The 21,444-nt window shown below is 37.4% G+C and overlaps 1 protein-coding gene across 3 annotated transcripts in view; it reads left to right on the top strand.

Moving 5' to 3' along the window:
- Window positions 1-21,444, top strand: part of OXCT1 (3-oxoacid CoA-transferase 1) — an 80,140-nt gene that overhangs the window by 23,589 nt on the left and 35,107 nt on the right. For all 3 annotated transcript variants that reach the window (XM_014964931.1, XM_014964933.1, XM_014964932.1), the window contains exons 7-10: window positions 16,653-16,760; window positions 19,404-19,515; window positions 20,005-20,099; window positions 20,741-20,789. In XM_014964931.1, the coding sequence (XP_014820417.1) occupies window positions 16,653-16,760; window positions 19,404-19,515; window positions 20,005-20,099; window positions 20,741-20,789 (364 nt within the window). The remainder of the gene's footprint in view (window positions 1-16,652; window positions 16,761-19,403; window positions 19,516-20,004; window positions 20,100-20,740; window positions 20,790-21,444) is intronic.

Consider the following 21,444-nt stretch of genomic DNA (forward strand, 5'->3'; position numbering starts at 1 on the left):
AATCTCTTTTTTGGGAACAGGACTTCATTTGTTAAATTTCATGTTAGGCTATTCACTTATGTCACTGTTAAGATCAGTGAGTACATTCAATCAGAATAAAACTTGAATTTTGGAAGACAGGTTTGATCAGAAAGTTATCCTGCCCTGATGCAAACAAAGCAAGAGATGGAAAGCCCATCCTTCTGTTTGTGCTTGTTCCAGTGGTTAATCACCCTCACTGGTGTAAATATGTCTTTTTGCTGTAATTACTTTGGCTTTAGGTTCCATTCAGTGCTTTTACTTGCTTCTGCTAGATTAAAAACCTTTCTGAAATTGACATTTCCTTCCCGCCGAGTGACTTCTCAATGCTGTTGATAGGATGAACAGATTGAGGTCTTAATGATTCTGACTGTAAGACATTTTCTTCAACTCTTCTATCCTTTTTATGTCCATGTCCTTCCCTCTCTGTTTTTTTCTGAAACTTCACAAATATAACCAACTGTAATATATTCAGCATCGTAACGCTGCTGCCACTAATGCTGCCTGAAAAGCAGAGGCACTTTTTAGTCCTGATGCTTCCTTCTTTGCATACCCATACCCTTTGATGGTCATTGTAAAGGGGGCTCTAAAGCATTAAGTACTTAGAACTTGTTGATCCATTTCTGGCATACTTCAGAAAAAGTCCAATCAGTGTTTCCCAACATGCATTCTGTAAGTGTGGCAGGTATTTCTTGATCACAGACACCTAACTTTGTGTTTTGTTATGAAACATATTATGTTTGAATAGACCCAGTTTACATGTTGTGTTTGGTACTACTGCTTCCTCCTCAGGGTTTATTATTTCACGGATCTTTTCACAGGTTTATTTTAGTTTCTGGTCATTGATCAAAATATGGAATAGCACTTGCCTAGTAAGTTCCATACCAAGGGAAGTATAAACTACTGGAAATCCAATGTCAAGATATCTGTGAACTTGGTGAAAGTGGGAAGTTCACTGGGAATCAAGTGCATTTGTTAACCTGTCCCTTTAAGTTAACCTGAAGAGCTTCTGAAATCTCCTAACATGCATACACAGTAGAAGTCACCTTTTTCTTTAATGTACTAAAGCTGCTGTTCTCCAGTTTATCAGTGTGGCATTTTACACTCTCTTAGCTGAATTTGTGGAGAGACACTTAATTTTTGTAACAATTCAGAGGTGGGAGAATTTGGCAGCATTTGCAGATCTGGAAGATAAGAGTACAGGCAAAAAAACCCGCTTCACAAACCCACAAATTGGTAGCTATTGCTTGCTTGAAAAGTCTTCCGTGTTGTGAGGAGCAAGGCTGGTGTGTGTAGGGAGGCTTCAGAAGGAGCAGGCAGTCAGGCTGTACCACTACCAGTTATGTCTGTGGCACACAGAACAAATTTCAGATTAAAGTGTCTGACCCTCAGCCTTGTTTATTTGGACTATGCAGATGGCCAGAAGTAGCTGTTCAGTACTCTTTTCAGGATCAGAAATACATTGATTGTAAACTTCTAATGACATGCAAGAGGTGTTTAGTGATCTGCATAAGTATTTTGGACTGTTACATCATTTCTTTTGTTTATCTAAGTGATAGGAAGTAGAACCTACTAATGTTCCTGATAATAAGTATGTATGCTGAGGCACAGATAACCGGCTGTAAAGACCCTACTGTGCTGAGTCCAGTGGAATTTCTGCTTTAATTTAAAGATGACCAGTATTAATGGTCAAAAAGAAGTGGATTGCAACTGGATTGCATGATGCCTGTTATTTGGAAGGTAACATTTGCAGAAAAAAATGTTAAATAATCCAGTATTGCCAGCATTAGTTAGTTTGGCTCTACCTATACGTGAAAACAAAATGAAACAGGAGTTTATTTGGTTTTTAGTTCTCCTACAGCGCTGCATTTAAAAGAAGTTCTCTGCTCATCTGTTTCTCACTTTGTCTTGCAGAACTTGCAGGAGTTAAGTATACAGTGAGAGCTGTAGCTTTGTCTGGATGTGAGCCCTCACCACGCACTCAGCCTGAGGCTTTCAGTTGATTTTCAGATCTATAACAACTTTACTACTCCTATTGCAAAGATGTGAGAGTCGGGAAATCAGCCAATCTAAAAGGAACACAGCGGTCACAACTTATATATGAGCCACCAGCCCTTGTAGAGGTGCAGAGGAAGGGCTTGGCACATGAGCAAACTTGAGGGCTTGTGTGATCTTATATATGTGGTAGTATTTCCAACCCTGTCCGCTGAATTCAGCAGGCAGCACTGCTGTCAGGCCCCTCCACAGACGTCTGGAATTGTGTGATGGGAAATGAAATGTGTAGCAGCACAGAGTTAGAGGGAGGCCTCCCGGATGAGTGCCTAAACTACTAGGACAAGGGCTGTGATACCTGGACACCTACCAAGATGTGCATCTTCCTGTAGAGGCTCCTGCGAGCAAACCCCCACCAGGAGGGACGGCTTTTGATGATGATGCCTCCTTTTTTTTTTGGAGAGAATCAAGGCAACTCAAAACCACAGGGAAAAACACGGTGTGACCTTGCCAGGTGCAGGTGTCATGACAGCACGGGAGAGGTAAAAGGTGATATAGGCTTGTACTCTTGCTGTCTGCCATGGAAGAGTATGTAACTATCTATAACTGCCTCAAATGCCCTTAAGCTGTTGTTTTCTTGCCATGGTTATTCTCTGCTGTGAGACCTACTGAATACTTGTCCCTGGAGAATTGGTTTGAGATCTCAGCCAGTGCCATGATATAAGTGTTTGATAGTGATAATAGTCAATATCTTTAGAAATATTTATTGACTGGCTGTTTGAATATCCAGTTTGAATAATTTTCTTGTTCAGATTGCAGGGGATGGCTAAATATATCTCTCCGTGTAAACAGCATTTCCACCTCAAATAATATCAGGGGAGGAAAAAAGAGAGTGTACGTTCTCATAAAAATGCATTAAATAAAAATCATTAAACCCTGCATTTTATCTCTGGTTGCCTAGTAACAACACAGCCACATCAGTGAGCGCCATTATCTCAGGTACAATGAACTGCGCTGCACTAAGGGACAGAAGCAGACTGAAATAAGCTATTTGTATCCTGTTATCTGTGCTAAATCATGGCATTGTGTTTTATTGAGGAAACTGGAAAATGAACCTTTTTTTTAATGTCTATTCCTCCAAGTGCTTTAACAACGGCAAAGCTTTCCTCAGATGCATAGCTCTGTTGTGAGGAATTCTTCAAGGTTATTGCACAGTGACAGCGTACTGTAAAAAGCCTGCAAATTCTATTTTAAAGTGGAAAAATAATCTAAAAGATTATTTTTTCCAGCCATGGAACTCAATACTGAACCCTGGTACAGGAAGCAGTTCTGGTTTTGGGATGGGCACAGACTTTGCATTAGGATGTGTTTCTGGGAAACAACAGACCAGGATTTGAGGCCAAGAAGGATATAGAATTGAGGTCCTTCTGTGCAAATGCTGTAATCACTGAACTGTTGTGTTGCTGTAGACTTTTTCGATATTAATTGCTCAGTGATGACTCTGTGTGCGCTCAAGGGATGATTCCTGAAGGCGTGTCCCGGGGATCTGTAACGGGGGGAAAGTTTTCTTTGAGAATCCCAAAGGATTGGGATTGGACACTGAGTTGCTTAGTCCAGTGACTTTACCAGCAGCTTTTGGCACAAGTGACAGTAGAATATATTAGTATAATATATGCAAAATATAATGTTATATATATAAGTATATGTTGTTATATATATGTTAGTATGGAAGTCTTTGCATCTTAAACATCTAGGTGGTTAGTCAGGGCTTTTGATTGCATGATTGGATTTACATGCCTAGGTTTTGGCTAAATCCTGAATCAGAGATGCTTTTGAATCTGAATTAAGAAAACCAATTGTATAAGTGTAGGCATTACAATATCCTTTCCCAAAGGAACCTTAGATGGAAGATTTGAGTGAGCACTTGTGGGAGAGTAACTGTGAAATGCAATCTCATGATCCTTAGAAAGCACAGAAGGGAAAATGTGAAAATACCAGGAATGCCTCTGTAGGCAGGAAGACTGATTTTGTGAGCTCAAAGACTTGATAGATGAAGTCTTCTGGAAGGTATAGCTAAGAAGTGAAGCTAGGGAAATACTGCGTTAAGAGCTTGAGAGTAAGTTTTTCCAGCATGGAGAAAGCATTGGAGGAGCAGTAAGAATTTTACCTCAATCACAGTCATTGCAATCACAAACATAGAAAAGAAAAATGACAGAAAGTGAGACCAAGGTCAGATGTCTGAGGCTAAGCATTACAAACCCCAAACAAACAAAAAAGCCTAAGCACATAGGAGTAAACTCAGAAATCTTCAGCCCAGTACAAAGTAAAGAAGACTTGAAAGCAGCAAGAATTTTTTCTAAGAGCACATACGTAGTGGGCTGGGAGACCAAGGACGTTGATACTTCAACGAAGAGAGTAAAATTACCAATGCAGACTACAAAGGAGGCTCAACGATTTAATGCCTTTTCTTCTTCAGTATTTAGCAATGTTACAAAGCAGTTTGGTGGCTGTTATGGTGCCAGTCATAGATGGTTAAAGAACAAGTCAGAGAAGGATTGGGACTGAAATCGAGGAACTAATAGTACTGATCTGGAAAAGCAGTTCCTAGAAACATTTTCACATAATTACCACAGTAATTTTAGTTTGCCAAAAAGAAACCCACCCCCAGATTTGAATCCTCTTTTGTTGTTTTTATTTCCCATCATTGTACTTGATTCTTTATTTCTGTGTGTGCATGTATTTATTAACAGACAGAACAGAAAAAGAAAACATTTTTACAGCTATTGTTCAGACCATCTTATGATGATTTGAGAAGCACTGGAATAAACTGAGCTAGAAGGGAGTTTATAAGGTAGTTCTTCTTACATTTAGTTAACAAGCTTCTGAATTTCAGGGGAATAAACTTCTTTAATAGTTAGTCTAGCTATGTCTTTGTTGATGTGGGTTTTTTCCTGTGATTGCTTTTCTTTTATATATAAACTCGAATTATGCAGGTTCAGATTTGACACTTCATTGCTGGAGTAGTGAATATTAAGTGGTTAACATTCATAGTAGATCAAATTGTTGCTGACTGCTGTTCGTGTAGTTTTACCTATACACAACATTGTGCTGGAAGATTTGAATTTGTTTTTCTTTTATCTGTCTTATATTGTGTTCCTTTCTAAATTGATACTTTCTTGAATGACTATCAGGAGCTTTCTCAGCATTCAGCTTCAGAAATTCATTGCAGGTGTGAATATAAACTTGAATGGAAAAAAATCCTTTTATCCTTGTCACATATGTTAAGAACAAATACGACATTCAAAAGGAACAAGCTAAAGCAAGTCCATGGTTGATCAGTAGAAACTGCAGATTGCCAGGAAGTCAGTGTGCTGGGGAAATGATGGAAAGCCTCTGTTTGCTCCTAAAGCTAAATTTAGGAGGTTTTTTTATAACAATTTGTAGAAAGCCTGATACACTGTGCATTTGAAGTATTTTTCACTAACAGTACTCATGTCATGTATCATAAGAATTTGAAACAGGATTTAAAACAGGATTTGAAATAGATTTAACTTTTCATTGTATGGACTAATATATACAATAAATTAATGATAATTTTTATGCCCTGCTTTGTGTAAGATGCATTAATCAACGAATCCATGATTTTTCAGTCTGTGCATATTAAATCATACATGATTATATCACTGAAATGATGGTGCATAGAGTGTTTTAGGCACGATTCAAGGAATTTCTATGCATACTTTCATTTATGTCTCTTAAAGCAATATTTTTTTTCTGTGCTATTAATAACTTTTTGTCGTTTCTGATGGAGATTTCTAGTACAAAATGGGAAAGATTTGAAATGCAAACTGAAAATCTTACAAACAAATCACAATGTAATTTCCTACTGACATGAAACAAATGCATTTTTTCAGGTGATCAAAATACTGAGATTTGAAAAGCTCCAGCCTTGTACCTATTGCTGCAGTGAGAATTTTGGTGTAATCATATGAATCAGTAGCTCAGAGTTTAGTCTTCTTTTGCAGCCTCCTTCCCTGCAACTGCTATAGAATAGAATTATTCAGTGAACAAAGTGAGGATTTGAAAGATTGAGATACCAAGACTGTCTTGACTTCAAATCATGCTGATTTTTCAGGCTGCAGAAGATGGTAAAAGAATGGATGAGGAACATAGAGCAGTTTTCTATTTCTGTTCCCAGTTTCCTGGTGTTTATGTGAAAGTCACCTGTCTTCCTTTTTTTTCCCAAAACTGTGTTAAATTACATTACAGAAAACCTGCATTCATGAAGTCCCGCATGTAGAAATGCACTCCCATTGATATTCCCATAAATTTAATACTGAGTTCCTTAGAATGCTACTTGTGATTAATCTGGAGAAAGTGATAGCTAAACAAATCTTAAACAGCTTCGTGTTTAAACAGATGTTTTGTTTTGTTTTTTATTCTAGAAAAACAGGCACATTTCCCTTTTTTGATAGCCTGTGGTATAAGTCAAATGTATTATATCAGTTTTTTTCTTCTTGCTGGAAGAAGCAGGGAAAAGTCAAGAGGAAAGCTGGGTTATATTCCTGGTCAAAACAGGGGAGGTATGTGACCAATTGGCTATGTAAGTAACGCGCTCTCAGGAACGTTTGTGCTCCCCAGGCTCTCAAGCGCTGAATTTCTCAAACGCTCTGAGCGTCAAAAGCTGCAGATTGAAGGTGCAGACAAATCTAGGAATTAGGTTTTTAAGTAAACTAAATATCTCAATAAAGATAGTTTCAGGTACCAGGCTTTTTTTTGCCATAGTACCTTCAAAGTAGTCACTTGGATTTTTATGCCAAAATTTTTGTGTATTTCAATTCCGGGCTGATGGAAGTTATGCTGGTATCTCGTGGTTCTCCCCTGTTCTTTTAAGTGAATTAGGCTTGTTCTTATGCACCTTCGTTTCTGTTGCTCTGTGATGTTGCGGTTCTTTGGTGACTTTTCTTTTAGTTGTGTATTTTGAAGTGTGTTGTAGCAATTAGAAAAGACTCGGGTCACCCCATGCACACTGAAGTAGACTGTCCCTTGATTTTCCTGAGCTATGTATGCATTCAGTTTCTCCTGGTGTTCATGCATTAAGAAAACCTATCTTTAATTGTTTAATTGTTTTAGGTCTTAAATTCTGCAGAAATGTGGTGGCAGATATGCTTCATTCATTCGAAATTAGAACTAATTTGAGATTTTAAGAAACTCCAGACTTAAGAGACCAAATTAAGCCATGATACAAGGAGAAATGAACTGCTGTTTGTGATGGATTCCATCAAATTCCATGAAGGTTGAACATACGCTAACAAAATGTATCCAATCTATATGCAGGCTTTTGGGAAGGAGGAGAAGATGAGTTGTGTGAAGTTGGCTACCCAACCACACATATACATTGTCTAGACTTTCAGACACAAGAAGAACAAAAATTTCTAAATGAATGTGAAGGTTTCTGAGTGCGCTGAATTTTTCTTTCAATCTTTCAGAGGAATTGGAGGCAGCAAAAAAACCCTATCATTAATGTGTTTCTATTTTGAGGGGGTTGGGGAGGAAAGGGTTAAAAAAGAAACCAAAAGACTTAAAAAAACCAGTTTAAGTAAGTTGCATAAGAGTTCTTTGGGGAATTTTAAGCCCAATTGGTATTGGTTTAATGTGCTTCAGTGGTTATTCTACCTGATTAATAAATACAAGGCAGAAGAGAAAACAGTATGATCAGGAGTTTAGAGGTCAAACTTGTTATGACTTTGGATACCAGATGTGCTAAAGACAATTTTTCACTGTTGCTAGAGGGAAAGAAATCAGAATTTCCTCATTAGGCTGTGATAAGCAAAAATTTCTTTACTTTTATGCTGTGAAGGACTGTTTTAACATATTTCTGTCAGCTTCAGTGTCAAATAGTATTTCCGGCTCTGTGAAGGATTTTATTCTTGTTTTTTATTTCCATGCATGCCTAGTGTTCTCCTTTCCAGGCAGCTTTCAGGAAGGATAATGTTTAAGTGTAAGAAAAGTTTCATTTTTCTTAAAATTTGTTGCTTGATACCCGCATTCCTGTGGTTTCTGATTAATATGTTGAAAATGTCTGAACCGCATGACATACTACCATCAGTTCTTCTCTTTCTTCCAGTCCTTTCCTTGAAAAATACTCTGACTACCTTCTTCCTTCACACTGCAGAAAAGGTTTATTGATCTTGAATGTTTTGAGATTTGGTGATATCTGTTAGGATTTTGAAGGTAAAATGCACCACAATGATCCCTCATGGAGAACGAAAAAGTGGTAGCATATGAAGGCGTTTTCAGAAATCTTTGTAAACTACCGCTGCCCATAATTAAGGTGTGAAATAAGGAGGATAACTAATACCTGTGTGCACACGAAGTGCCATTTTGAGATGACGTGTCTTTTCACTGCCTACCTGAAGGGTTTCTTACCAGAGAGAACCAACAACATAATTTGTTACAAAATAGCCGCTAATAATTTGTTTTACCCTGATTACTTTCCTGTATCTCCTGCTCTGCGCCCACTCGTCTGGTCATTAGTTAGAGGTATTCCTTGTATTTGAGGGTACTTTAGTTGGACTTGTATAGGCTGGAAAAATACAAAGAATTCCTTCTTGGGTAGTGCAATTAAATCTTTGATTTATTTCTTTTTCTTATTTTTTCTTTTCAACCTCTCCCCTCAGTACATAAATTCCTCTAACTTAATTTTTGAAGGTAAAGCTTAAATTTATCTCCTGACCTTTAAGTTACATTTCTTTGAATGCGTAGGAGATGAGATCTCTTTCAGTCTCTTTTCATTTGTCATTTCTATGATATGAGTAAGAAAATAAAATCTGTTGAGATTAAAGCTAATTTCTTTTTATGTTTTCATTCTTCTTGATAATATGTGAATGATTTTAATAAAAAATGTCAGTTACTTAGTCGTGCCTTCTAATCAGTTCAAAGGCTTTCTATCTAATGTATTTTAAGAATAACCAACGAAGTACAGGAATAATGTATTTAAAGCAATGTACATTTTTTTTGCAAAAATATTAAATTTTGCAAAAATATCATTCCAGTATAGTTAATATGATTAGCAGCTATTCTGTTCCGGAGTGGAAGGGCTTGGGATGTGGTCAGTTACCTTATTCAGCAGATGTACCTAGTACAGGTTAAGTGGGTTCTTTTGCTGTCAGCTAGCCCTTAACAAATTAAGATTTGTTCAGGGATTCTGGGTTTTTTGTTTGTTTTCTTCTGGCACATCTCCCATTATTTTAATTATTTGATTGAAAAATAATTACATAATGTAATCTAAAAAAAGTATTTTCCAAAATTGCCTCTTCTGGATCTGAGAAGGCAATTTCATATGTATTTCATGTGGATGGTTATGTTTCATTTTCTGTTGAGAACTTAGGTACTGAATACAGATTGGGCACTTTATAATTAAAAGGTAAGAACATAATTATGTTCCTGGTTTTGTTGCTACTAATATCATCCAGTTATTTCATCAAGAAAGCACAAGTCAGAAAACCTGATCACAACTAGTGTGGATTCATAGATGCCTTATATCAAAACAACAGACTTTAAGAGGAGTTTAGGGAGCACTCTCTCCTTAGATGTGCGGCAGGAGGCTGGGTTGGTTGGTAATACTGGGACTGGTAGATTGCTGGATCTTAAAGTAATCTCTCATACTTTTAATGCAGGTACTTTTACAGCAGAAAAAGAATGCAAAATTCAAATGAATGAACTTAAGAAAGCAAGAAAACAGCTATCATTTACCATTTTCACTTTTTGATGCATACAGAATTATAACCACCTACTTGTGTGAGTTGTCAAACAAGCAATTCCATCAATTTAATGGAGTATCTCCAGTAACCAATAATAGTTTGCAGACTTTGCTTTTTTCTTCATTATCTACTTTGCCTACCTCTTGACGAAAAACCTGTGAGTTTCAGTTTATACTTGCAGAAGTCCATATTTATAGACACAGCTGACAGCAGGCATTTGTAGGAGCTACTCTTTTATAAATTGTTTCTATTGTGATTTAAGTGAGTGTGCCTACTAAGGGGCTTTTGGGGTCTAAAACCACCCAGTTATAAGAAAAAAAAAAAAAAAAAAAAAAAAAAAAACCACTTTTTTTGGGAATTCCAAAATATGTTTTTGGTAAAATCCCTCCAACACTGCAGTCAGTCTGCGTAGAGACCCTGCACACCATCCTCACGGGCTGGAACCCATCTGACAGGTTCAAGGTTACTTTCAAGCAAAATGGTGAACAAGGGGATTCCTTTAACTGGTCCCTACATGGTGCCAAACTAAACACTAGAACCCCCTTCCTGCTGTTCCTTCCTGACACAGGTCTGTCTTTCCACCCCTCCCTGAAGGACACCAAGGCATCCAGTAAAAGATGCACCACCAGGGCCAGCTCCAAAACTCGTCTTCACGTACACCAGGTCCTTTCAGAGCGCCCAAACAGCAGTGTGTGTGTGTGGGTGTGTGTGTGTGTGCTGGTCACCGTAAGCATTTCTCTAATCATTAAGGACTGGCAGAAGATGGATTTGTTAAAAGCCACCGGAATCAGCTGGGCATGCTTTAAAAGGTGCAGTTATTTCTTCAGCACGTGACAAAAAGCTCATCAAGTCAAAAATGAAGGGAGAGACTGGCAAGCTAGTTTCAAGTCTGATGGTGCATCCAGAGAAAGGATTCAAAAAAAAAAAAAAAAAAAAAGATGAAAACACATTGTTTTGAGAATGCTATTTTCTTAGGATTATTCTTTTGAGAAATTTAAGTGTCTTCTGACATTGAACGTGATCTTGAAACTTAAGAATATCATGTATCCTGGCTGTGCGAAAATGTGGCTAGCTTACAAAAATTCTGAAGTGTAGTCCTGTAGTACATGATAGAACTTTTTCAGAGGGTGACGGTTAAACTTTTCATATTCTTTCATGCATGCACACAGCTTTACACGTAGACAGCTTTTGCAGATAATCAAGTATCCTTCCTCTTTTCTTTGCAGTTGTTACTCCAGAACTGCTATGGGTGAGTACCTAGAGCAGGTAATTCAGAGCAGTCTGTTTTCTTCTCTGCTGTCAGCAGCACAGCGTGGAGGAAGAAGTTAAACACGTGGAGCAGAAAGGGACGGTTGGAGGAGACAGGCAGCAGGTGCAGGGAAGTGTGAGAGAAAAGATTAAGCCTGAGGCAGCTAGAAGTGGAGGTAATTGGGGAGATTTAGAGCAGAGAAAACAAAGGTGAAATGAGTATAATCTAGCAGGGGCTCCTAAGTTATGAGGATCTGTAGCCCTGTGACAAAAAACTTGGAGACAACCTAGGAGATTTATGCCAGCTTTGCTTCCCTAATGATCAGATATGACATACTGGCAACATACCTCACTGTTTTTCTCTGTGGCGTTCACAGGGGATGACAGTCTACTAGAAACCAGGAAAAAAATATAAAGGTACATAGAATCTTCATTGGTATGGAACACGCAAATAAAGAACAGCTGCGTGCTATTCCTGTATTGCAAAGAAGGAAGCACACAGTGAAATTACAAGAGATAATGACAAATGTTCTTCATACTAGTTAAATTGTAGAAATGCAATGATAGAGTCTTTTGAGTTCCAAGTAAACTATTTGACAAGTTCATGGTCTGTCAGAAGCTATGAAGCAAGGTGGTCTATGTCCAGCCTCTGACCAAGGATGTTCTTAAGTTGCAAATTTCTAGAGGCTGGGAGAATATAACCAAAATAACCATACTGTCTTAAGAACCATACTGTTCTTTGCCAAGAAGAAGGGTTACTGGGCTAAATGGACCTTCAGTGTGACTCAGATCAGGCTCATTAGGCTAAAAGTTCTCCAATACATCTGAACTTTACAGATTTTTCCTGTTTCCCTGCCCCTTAGTATGCTTATGTACACATTTAGTCCAAGTCTGATGTAAGCATAATGTGGTGATTATTGACCAAGATGTGCCTTTATCAGACTACTTGGTAGTTAATTGCTTTTTAAAGTTGTAAAAGTCTTCTCTTTAGGGTGGCTATTGACTGACTGTCATTTCACTACCATGGGAGTTTGGCAGGAATAGAAATTTCATGTTCTGTCTGACCTTAGAGTCAGAAAAGGACCAAACTGAACTCAGAAGATTGTCTGTTTCATCTCCCTTCATGCAGGTGAAACTGAGTAAATGTTACCTTGCTTTGCTTTTTCCTGAGGCCCAGCAAGTTTGGATGGTGTGTTCTTAATTTCTAGTGACCTGTTTTCAGAATGTATTCCACTGTTTTACAATATCAAAGCTTTTTGTGGAATTCAGTCTAAACAATTAAAATGAATACTCGCTTTTTTTTCCCTGTTTTTCATTAGCCATAGGGAATGATTGATTACAGTTTCAGTGATCTTGAGTGACCCAGACACATACAACTTTTTCTCATAGCCCTTATTGTGTGGGTATTGTAATTTTTTTTAAGCTGCTTATGATTCTCTAATTGTTGCAATAAATTTTGCAGTGACACCCTGACTCCTACAGTAGTGAACTGAAGAAGTGCTGTAGTTAATTTGTCTTGAGCATCTAAGAGGCTAATTTTGATTTCATTCTTCTGTTGTTTTTGGACATTTGGCCAGTTGTAATGTTGAATTCTACTTATGTCATGCTGGTTATTGTTATTATTTCAATTTGAAGAACTGAACTGTACTAGTATAATTAAGACAGTGAAAGAGAGATTTAAATAAAGTCAGTTTAAAATTGATCTACTTAAAAATGCATAGGTTTGGTTAAGCGCTCTTTTCCCAATCTCTATCTCTCTCACCCACCCATGTGCACATTTTTGAATTTTTCCCATAGTAAGGAATTATATTGTGAATTCTGGTTGTAGCTTAGTTTTATGAAAACTGAGATTTAAAACTAAAACAGCTGAAAACATTTGATGTATCATAAAGGACCTAATTAGGCTGCGGAAGTATGGTAAAAGGTAAATACTCAAAGGAAAGGCCTTTGTATTTTCAAGTGTTTTGGCATGAATAGTTGTGTCTTCGTAATTTCCTTGCTAATTTTTAGTCAAGAACCAGAGTTTTTCATCTTTCTTACTGGAAGTCCATAACCTTCAAGGTTCTCTTTCTCTCTCTGGAAGCCTTCAGAAATTCTGAGATAAAACTGTAGAAGAGTAGCTGAATTTCCATAAGCAAAAATAAATCGAACTCCTTTAAAAATGGGAAAGTAGATGTAAATTACGGAAGGAAGCGATATTGTAAAACAAGTGACCATTGATTCTAGGAGTGCTGATACCAAAAGGAATGGCAGAAGGCTCTTGTGAATCATAGCGGAGAACAGCTTTTATGTTCTGGGTGTACTTGCAGATAAACCAGTATTCAGAAATGATTGAATTTATTCATTCTGCTCCCATTGTCAGTAATCAGACAAGATTTGCAAGAACATTTATACCCAGGAAGAAAAGCAATATTGTGAAACTTTTGAAACAATGAAAGGATTTTTGAATTATGCATCAGAGCCTTCCCAGAAGAGGGACCTCAGCCCATATGGTCTCTTAAACTTACTCTTTACCTGTGTAGCAAAGATATAAAGATTTTCTCTCTTCTAGCATGTTGGTGAATTTAAGATTTAAAATGAACACATGTGATCAAGGCAATCTAAATGATACTAAAGTATTTTGATTTCACAATTAAAAAAGTGCAGGAGGTGGTCTGCCCTGATTATTCCGCTCTTTATGCTTTGCCAGACTTTGTGTCTCTTGGGTGGGATGCCGTATGATGATTTTTGATGTTTACAGGGATTCTTCTGTACATGACAAAATAAAGCCTGAGGTAAGGTAAGTAGAGAGGAGAAAGAACAGAAGGATAGATAAGACGGAGAACAGAACAGGAAGAAAACTCACACAGATCCTTTTAATTATTAATATAAATGCTCTCCTGCATGTCTGCAGGTGATTGAGGTTTAGACTGTGGATGTGTTATAGAAAAGACTCTCAAAGGAATATGAAACGTGAAAGGCAAATGAATATGCCCAGCTATGGAACTATTTATTTTTGCGTTATCATTTTTATCTGGAAAGATGCTTGGGTTATGTCTTGCAGTGGTCACAGAAAATAAATGATTGAAATGATGATTGAAATGATCAATTGAAATGATGAAATGATTGAAATAAAGTTGCAGATTCCCATAGCAATCAGATTTCCCGGTTTGACTTTGGTTGGCACAGCTTCATCTGTGGTAGCAGAGCTGGCAATGCTGATGGGGCTGCTGGCAGCCCCTCCACAGTGTCTCAGCTGGAGTGTCATCTAGTTCCTTGTGAAGAGAGTTGAGAGAGAGAGTTGGAGCAATCAGATGACATTTCTGTTTCCCCTGTGCAAATTCTTTCTTTTTCATGTAAGCATGCTGATTAATTTCACTTGCAGAACTGGATGATACTTGTTCTTGCAGACGTAAGATGCAAATTTGTAATCCTTTCCCAAAATTCCATTTTATTACCATATGGATATTTTAACATACTTAATTTTAACTAAATTTGATTACAATTTTGCATAATGGTAGAACATGGAAATGGTGAAACACCAGTAAGAATAGTAGGGGGCTGCCTGTGAACATGAAGGTGTTCTGGTCTGCAGAGATCCTTAAGCTTATTTGAAATCCCTAGGACATAATATGTGCTGTCTGTGGTATGTTCGTGTAAGATAATATACTGAAATAATAATTATGTTGATGGTTCTTGTGAGGAAAAGCTATCATGCTGACTGCTGTTTCCAAAGAGACAAAATACTAGCCAATTAAGGAATGGGTGGCTAATAACAAAATCCAACAATTTATTGTTGGATAAACTATTTATTCTGTGTATTCTGTGGGAGGAGAGATACAGTGTGTTAAGCTTTCTGACAGCATAATTCTATTGAAGTTGGTTGAATTGTGCCAGCAAATATTTTGGTTTTATAATCTCAGCTGCTGCAGCGAATAAATGTAGCTCTTCTATGAGCAAGTTCAAATCAGGAGCAATTAGTATTCCCCAGGCCTAATTTTCCACCTGATAAGTGAAGACAAATGTAATTAGAAAAGGTGAATTTGAGAATTCTGCTGGTAGCAGATCATCTGCTTGTGTGTAGCTTCATTGAAAAGTCTTGTCTCCTGCTTCTTCTCCCCTTTGAGCACGTTCTGGTTGTAGTCACTGCACCGAGACTGCAGTGTGCTTCAGCTGTGTGCTTCAGGATGTTTTCGTATTACCCTGTGGTGTTTGACCTGGTCTCCATATTAATTTTAAAATTAATCTACAAAATAACAGAGTGAAATAGGGCTTGGATGTGATTGCACCATTATTTTTTTTTCCGCATATAGTCTGAATCTTTAAAATATTAATTTGGTTGTCTCTCCTTATCTTGTGGATAAGGACTTTCTGGAAGTGTGACTCTGCTCTCCGTAAACACTGAGGCTGGTGTCGCTGTGGCTGTTGCTTCCTCTTCCCTTACCACCTTTGCCTTGCAGATTTCGCAGTGTGTCTCTTCCTGGCTGTTTGGCCCAGAGCATTTTTTAGGGATCGGCTGAAACTGATCCCATGGTCTCTAGATTGCTAATTTTTCCTCTCCCTCTGCTGCGTTTAGGGTGGGTTTGTTTGTTTGTTTATTGTCACACCACAAGGCACAGTAGGGAGGTAATTGTCAATCAGATGTACAATAGATTTTATTATTGATCACGTTGTGCAGTAACAGTAGGATGTCAAATTGAATTTTAAGCTCTTTAACTTAAAACTTCACTGGTGGTGGCTGCTAAGTGATGTACCCCTACTGATATGTCATACCCTGGGACTTGTTTTGAGGTTCTTCGACTTTGGACATTCCTGAAAGTTTAACTAGTTCCTGGTGATAAAGCAGTTTGGAAACTATTTAATTTCTTTTTTAGTATATTGTTTCTGATGTTGTCTTTGACCTGTTGTTTTAACATTATACATTTTCTGTGCAGTTGGATGCAGGTAGAGCCCTAACACTAGTGATGTTTGGTGGCAGAATGAGGTGTGCTCTCTGTGCCTGAGACTTGTCAGGGAAAGCACCAGCCACCACTGAAGGTCTGTGCTGCAGGCATCTGCCCATAGCAGGGTCTCCAGCTAGACCACCCTGAACCCAGACATAACAGGAAGGAAAACCCTACTGTCTGTGGTGTTCCAAATAGGTGACATTTAACACATACTATTTGTGGATTGGTGCCCATTTTCACATCTTCCTTGCAATCAGTTATTATAGTTCAAATGTTTTCCATTTTATTTTTGAGTACATTACAGAGAGACTGCAGGCCAGCTTCTGCGCTTGTATCCTTAAAATTCATACTTCTGCTTTGTACTCGGACATTTTGTTACCAGCATACTGTTTCTTTGGCTATGGATGGAAATTATTTGTTGGTACAAACAACTCTGATGATGAATATATATGGTATATTTCTTAAAGGTGATCATACAAATTGGGCTGTTAAAATATAAACTACTTTGTATGTAGAAATATCATTTGAAAGAGGAGGAAAGAAGCATCTAAGATAGCCTGTTTTAAAGGGTATACCTATTTTGCCAATTTCTTAATTTTCTTTATTTGATCCACTGTATATTTAATATCTGAAATGTCATTGCTAATAAAATCTCCCATTGAATACTTTTTTCTAAACATTTTCACTTTCTTTTTTCTCTTTGTAGGTGGAAGAAATTGTTGATATAGGAGCATTTGCCCCAGAAGACATTCATGTTCCCAAAATCTATGTTGATCGTCTGATACAAGGAGAGAAGTTTGAGAAGAGAATTGAAGTAAGTGGCTGAGATTCTTGGTCACAACATATTACAGCTTGGGGTGTATTTTAGAATTTCAGGGGTTTTACTCTAGCCACCAAGTCATAGCACTGAGAAAATAGTGTGAGAAAGACCTGTGAAGTTTTGCTAAGTGCTGGAGTTCAGGTAGGCACCGGGGGGCCTGAGAATTAAGATTTGTTTCTTATATCTCAGCCTCTCTGGTTCAGTCCCAGAATAATTTAGAGCAGCTGCCTGTAGTTGTGGATGGCTTTAAGGCAGTTGAGAATTTGTTGGAAAATGCTACTTCATTGTCCTTCATTCTCTCGATTCACCTTCTGTAGACACAACCAGGACACCTAGACTAAGGGCTGACTTTGACAATTAGATACTTTTCTTTTGACATGGTCACACGAGGCCAGTCCCAGCCCTTTTTGTGCTGTGTGTTGAATTACATTGCAAAGGTCTTGGAACCCTTCGTTCCTTTTCTTTAGTCAGGAACTGTTTTTAGCCAGTGGCATTCCTGGTTTGAATAAAAAAATATCAATAGCTATTAAAAATTGCAGCAACAATATTCCATTACTGAAAACATCCAAGAAATATGATGATTATGTAATTGTTCTTTGTTTCTGTGGCTTTGCCTCACTCAAGTTATGTCCTTGTGTTCATTTTGGTGATATGACAATACTCTTAAAGTGTAATTGAAAATTCTGTGTTTCTCCTGTGTCTCCATACTTTGGAGGTGGAAATTATGCAAAATGTCATCAGAAGAGCTGGTGGAGGGGGAGATAGATGACACAAGGAAAAAAAAGTCTTGAAAATAAAGGTGCAGAAAGGAATTGTAATAGTTAAACTTTGATTACTAAAATCAAATCACAAAGTCCTAGAAAGTCATGTAAGGCCTTTTCTCTGTGTAAACTCTTAATGAGTGCTAAGGTTAAAAAGCTTTCTTTTTCCTTCTGTCTGTTCATTCTGCAAAAGCTTATGGCGTGTTTTTGTGTATTTCACTGGAAACAGATGTGACAAACCTCTCTTTTTTTTTTTCTTTATTCTTTCTTTGGGCATGTTGTGTTAGACTGCAATTAATGGCCTGTTTCCTTTTTCTGAATGGATGCAGTATCTCACAGAAAAGCTTTTAACTTTCATGAGAAAAATCCATTTTGCGTTTATTAAACTGCTGTTCTTACTCAAGTTCAGCAGTGGTGACTGCCAAAAGGGAAGATTTTTATACAAACACTGGATTTTCTTCGGGTTGTCTGCCTAAGTGAATGCATCTACCTAGTCAACTGCCCCCCTTCCCTATATACTTACAAAAAAAGAAAGTGAGAGGGGGAAAACAAAAGCTACAGTAAACTGCACAGCAAAGTTGTAACAGAGATTAGTTTTGTTTGTGTAATTTTGCAAATCTCCTCTGGTACCTCTCATTAATAGAAGTATAGAAAGGAAACAGCAGATGTGTTTACTCTTCTATAAAAGATTATACATGAAGGAAGTGGCTGTGTACATAGGAATGTGTTCATTATGGTAAGTGGTAAGAGGAGAGATGAGGAATAAAGAAAATAAGTAGAAGGTAGTCTGTCATAGCTCTTACATAGCAGTTTCTGCCTAATTTGACTCAGACAGGGTTCCTTTTGTGCAAGTTGTACTTTCTACCCAACCTTGGGTTTGATGTAGAGAAATCCTCTCCAATTGTTCTTACTTTTCCCATAGATTACAAGTGAAACAATTCTAGGGAAAATAGCCAAGGCATAAAAATAAAGTTGCTGGGAAGTTTAAGAGGATTGATACTGACTGTTTCTGGCTGCCTAAGAGGAAAGTGACTCCCAACATGGGGAAAAAAGATGCTGTAGAGGTTCCTTTGTGGTGATGAAAAGGAACAGACGATAATTTTGCCTGGTGTGTTTATTATGGCCTGAAGTAAGAGAGAAGTAGGAGAGGATGTGAAAGATATATGGGGGTGCGAGACATGAGGCTGCCCAGAGCAGTTTTACATGCATGAGAGAGATGTGCAAAGAACATAATCTATGTAAACAATAATTTCCAAAAAAGGTCTCACAAACTTCTGGAATATCGTGGCATTTTCACCTACGTGTGATTTAGAAAGCATGGACTTTAGGCCAGAAAATCTCAGGAAACAAGTTCAGGCAGATTTATGCAAGATTATACAGATTTATGTCTGAAAACTTAGCTGCTTAGCTGTCAGTGTCTCTAGATGACTGGCAGTTGTCTGTCTCAAGCATATAAGTCTAGAATAGCACCACTGAATTGAAAGAATGCAGAAAGAGAGCAGTATTTGTATTTTAGGCTCATATTTTACAAGTCTATTTAGGTATCTCTGGGGTAACGAATCTCAAACTTGCTAGTATTTGCACTAATTCCTGGTGTCTTCTTAACTAGTTGCCTATGTATCACGTACCCTCTCAGCCTTGGCAATACAGACAAAGAAATAAGATTTTGCTCTAAGGCTATCATTAGGGATATTTGATGACTCCATTGGCTTAGATAAGCTTGAACTGATAGAATAAAAGGTTGTTTTTTGTAGAAGATGGATAAATAACATTATTAGACCAAGTATATCAGTGCAATCACAAATCAGGCTTTTGTGTCTTGAGAAACAAGAATCTGGATTCTCATCTTTTCTTATGATTACTTCTTCTTTTGCAGCGCTTATCAATCCGAAAGCCTGAAGACTCAAAAGCCAAACAAAAACAAGGAGACAATGTGAGGGAGAGGATCATCAGACGGGCTGCTTTGGAGTTTGAGGATGGCATGTATGGTATCCTTCAGCTGTGCTGTAGGTTAAAGCAAGGACTCACTACAGTAACCACCACAGCTGCTTTGTTTAAAACAGGTTAATTACCATGCTCGTTGTCTTTCCCAGAACCTGAGATTCTCTCATTTTATTGACAACCTATTGAAATACATTGGATGTTAAGGCATAGGGTACCTTGTGTTTTTATCCAGGCATATCTGGATAGTTTGTTAGTAGTTGAATATTTTGCAAGGATTTCTTTAAGGAGTTACATATGTTGGAAATTAAGTTTACTTGCACTGTGGGTTTTTTATCATGTAAAGCATTTGACAGAATGCAATTAGACAGTCCAAATGGCAAAATAATTCATTGCAAATATGAGGCATCTAACTAAAAATGAAAGTGTTTGTGAAGAGAACAGTTCTAATCTAATCATAGTACAATGATAACTTTTTTAATTTACTAGTTTGCAGTAAGTGTGTTCCTGTTTGTGCCTTAACCAATTATCTTCAGCTAATCTGGGTATTGGAATCCCACTGTTGGCCAGTAACTTCATCAGTCCAGACATAACTGTTCACTTACAGAGTGAAAACGGAGTCCTGGGTTTGGTAAGAATATATCTTGGTCACTTACTGCAGTGTATTTACCTTGCAGTGCATGGGGTTTATTTCCTACCCACATCCAACCTGATTATAATTTTACTAGAAATTGTATTCAAATATATACCATATTGCATGATCATAGAATTCTCACCACAGTGAAGGGAATTTTTAAAGGAAATGCTTATTTCAGCATTACAGCACTACTTTGCTGAGCATGTTCTTTTGTACATGTTTTGCTGGAAGGAGTCAGAACCTTCAGTAGTTTGCAAGACCAAGCCTTGTAAGCTTTATCAAACGTAATTTTAAATAGAGCTTAAAAGCTTATTTTCACTGTCATATGACTTTATGAAGTTGCACCTGCATACCTTTTTCTGAAAAATGTCTGTCACTCAAACCAAACAAATCCCCCACTTCGTGGTTATTTTATAATTTTAACAGCTTCTAACATTATGTCCATCAGTCCATCAGAATGTTAGTTGATGGAAATTGTGGGTTGTATTGTCAGGGATGTTATTCTGCTAAAGATAAAAAAAATATGTGTCTGTGATGATCTGTTTTCAGTAATAAGCATTAGATGTAATAAAGCAGTTATGAATTGTAAAGACATTTTTTAATATAAAGCTAACATATGTTTGTGTTGTTCTCAGGGTCCTTACCCACTTGAAAATGAAGTAGATCCAGATCTGATTAATGCAGGTAAAATCTTTTAAATAAATTTAGTTTATGGGAAATGATTATTCATTGTTAATCTAAAAAATGTCATTTCTTTCAGTATTTGAACCCAGACTTCTGTTTATTTACTTATACATATTGATGTATTTGTCTTCTTTTAAGTGAAAGTTGGTTTTGATCAATGGAGATGTTTAGTATTCTAGTTAGAGAGCTTATGCTTTGATGCATTTTAGTAGCTACTGAAGGAAACCCTCTTCCAGGCCAGGCAGCAAAGAGTTAGATCTTCTTTTTCAGAAGTGAGATTGTTCTGTGAAGTCTATATTCATATATGGATTTACTTTTCCTGCTACTTTTCACCCTGTTTCTTCTAGAAAATGTTTTTTAATGATTTAAGTTTGGGATGTGTTAAAACATGAGAGATGTAGCCAGGGCAGGGGGACAGAGTTCCCTGCTGCTGCTGGTGGCTGCTCATTGATGTTAATGGCTTAGGTTGTAGACCCTTAGCTGATATCTTAGAGTTGGGGTTTTTTTGGTATGGAAAACCTATGGATTTTTAATTTATGTATACATATACATACATATACAAAAATGTATGGGTATGTACATATGTATCTCTGTAGACAGTACTTTCCTCAGCTGCTATTAGCAAGTACAATTAAACTCTGCAAAGTCAAAGGAG

Source organism: Calidris pugnax, unplaced genomic scaffold (genome assembly GCF_001431845.1).
Source record: "Calidris pugnax isolate Ruff unplaced genomic scaffold, ASM143184v1 scaffold273, whole genome shotgun sequence".
NCBI lineage: Eukaryota > Metazoa > Chordata > Aves > Charadriiformes > Scolopacidae > Calidris > Calidris pugnax.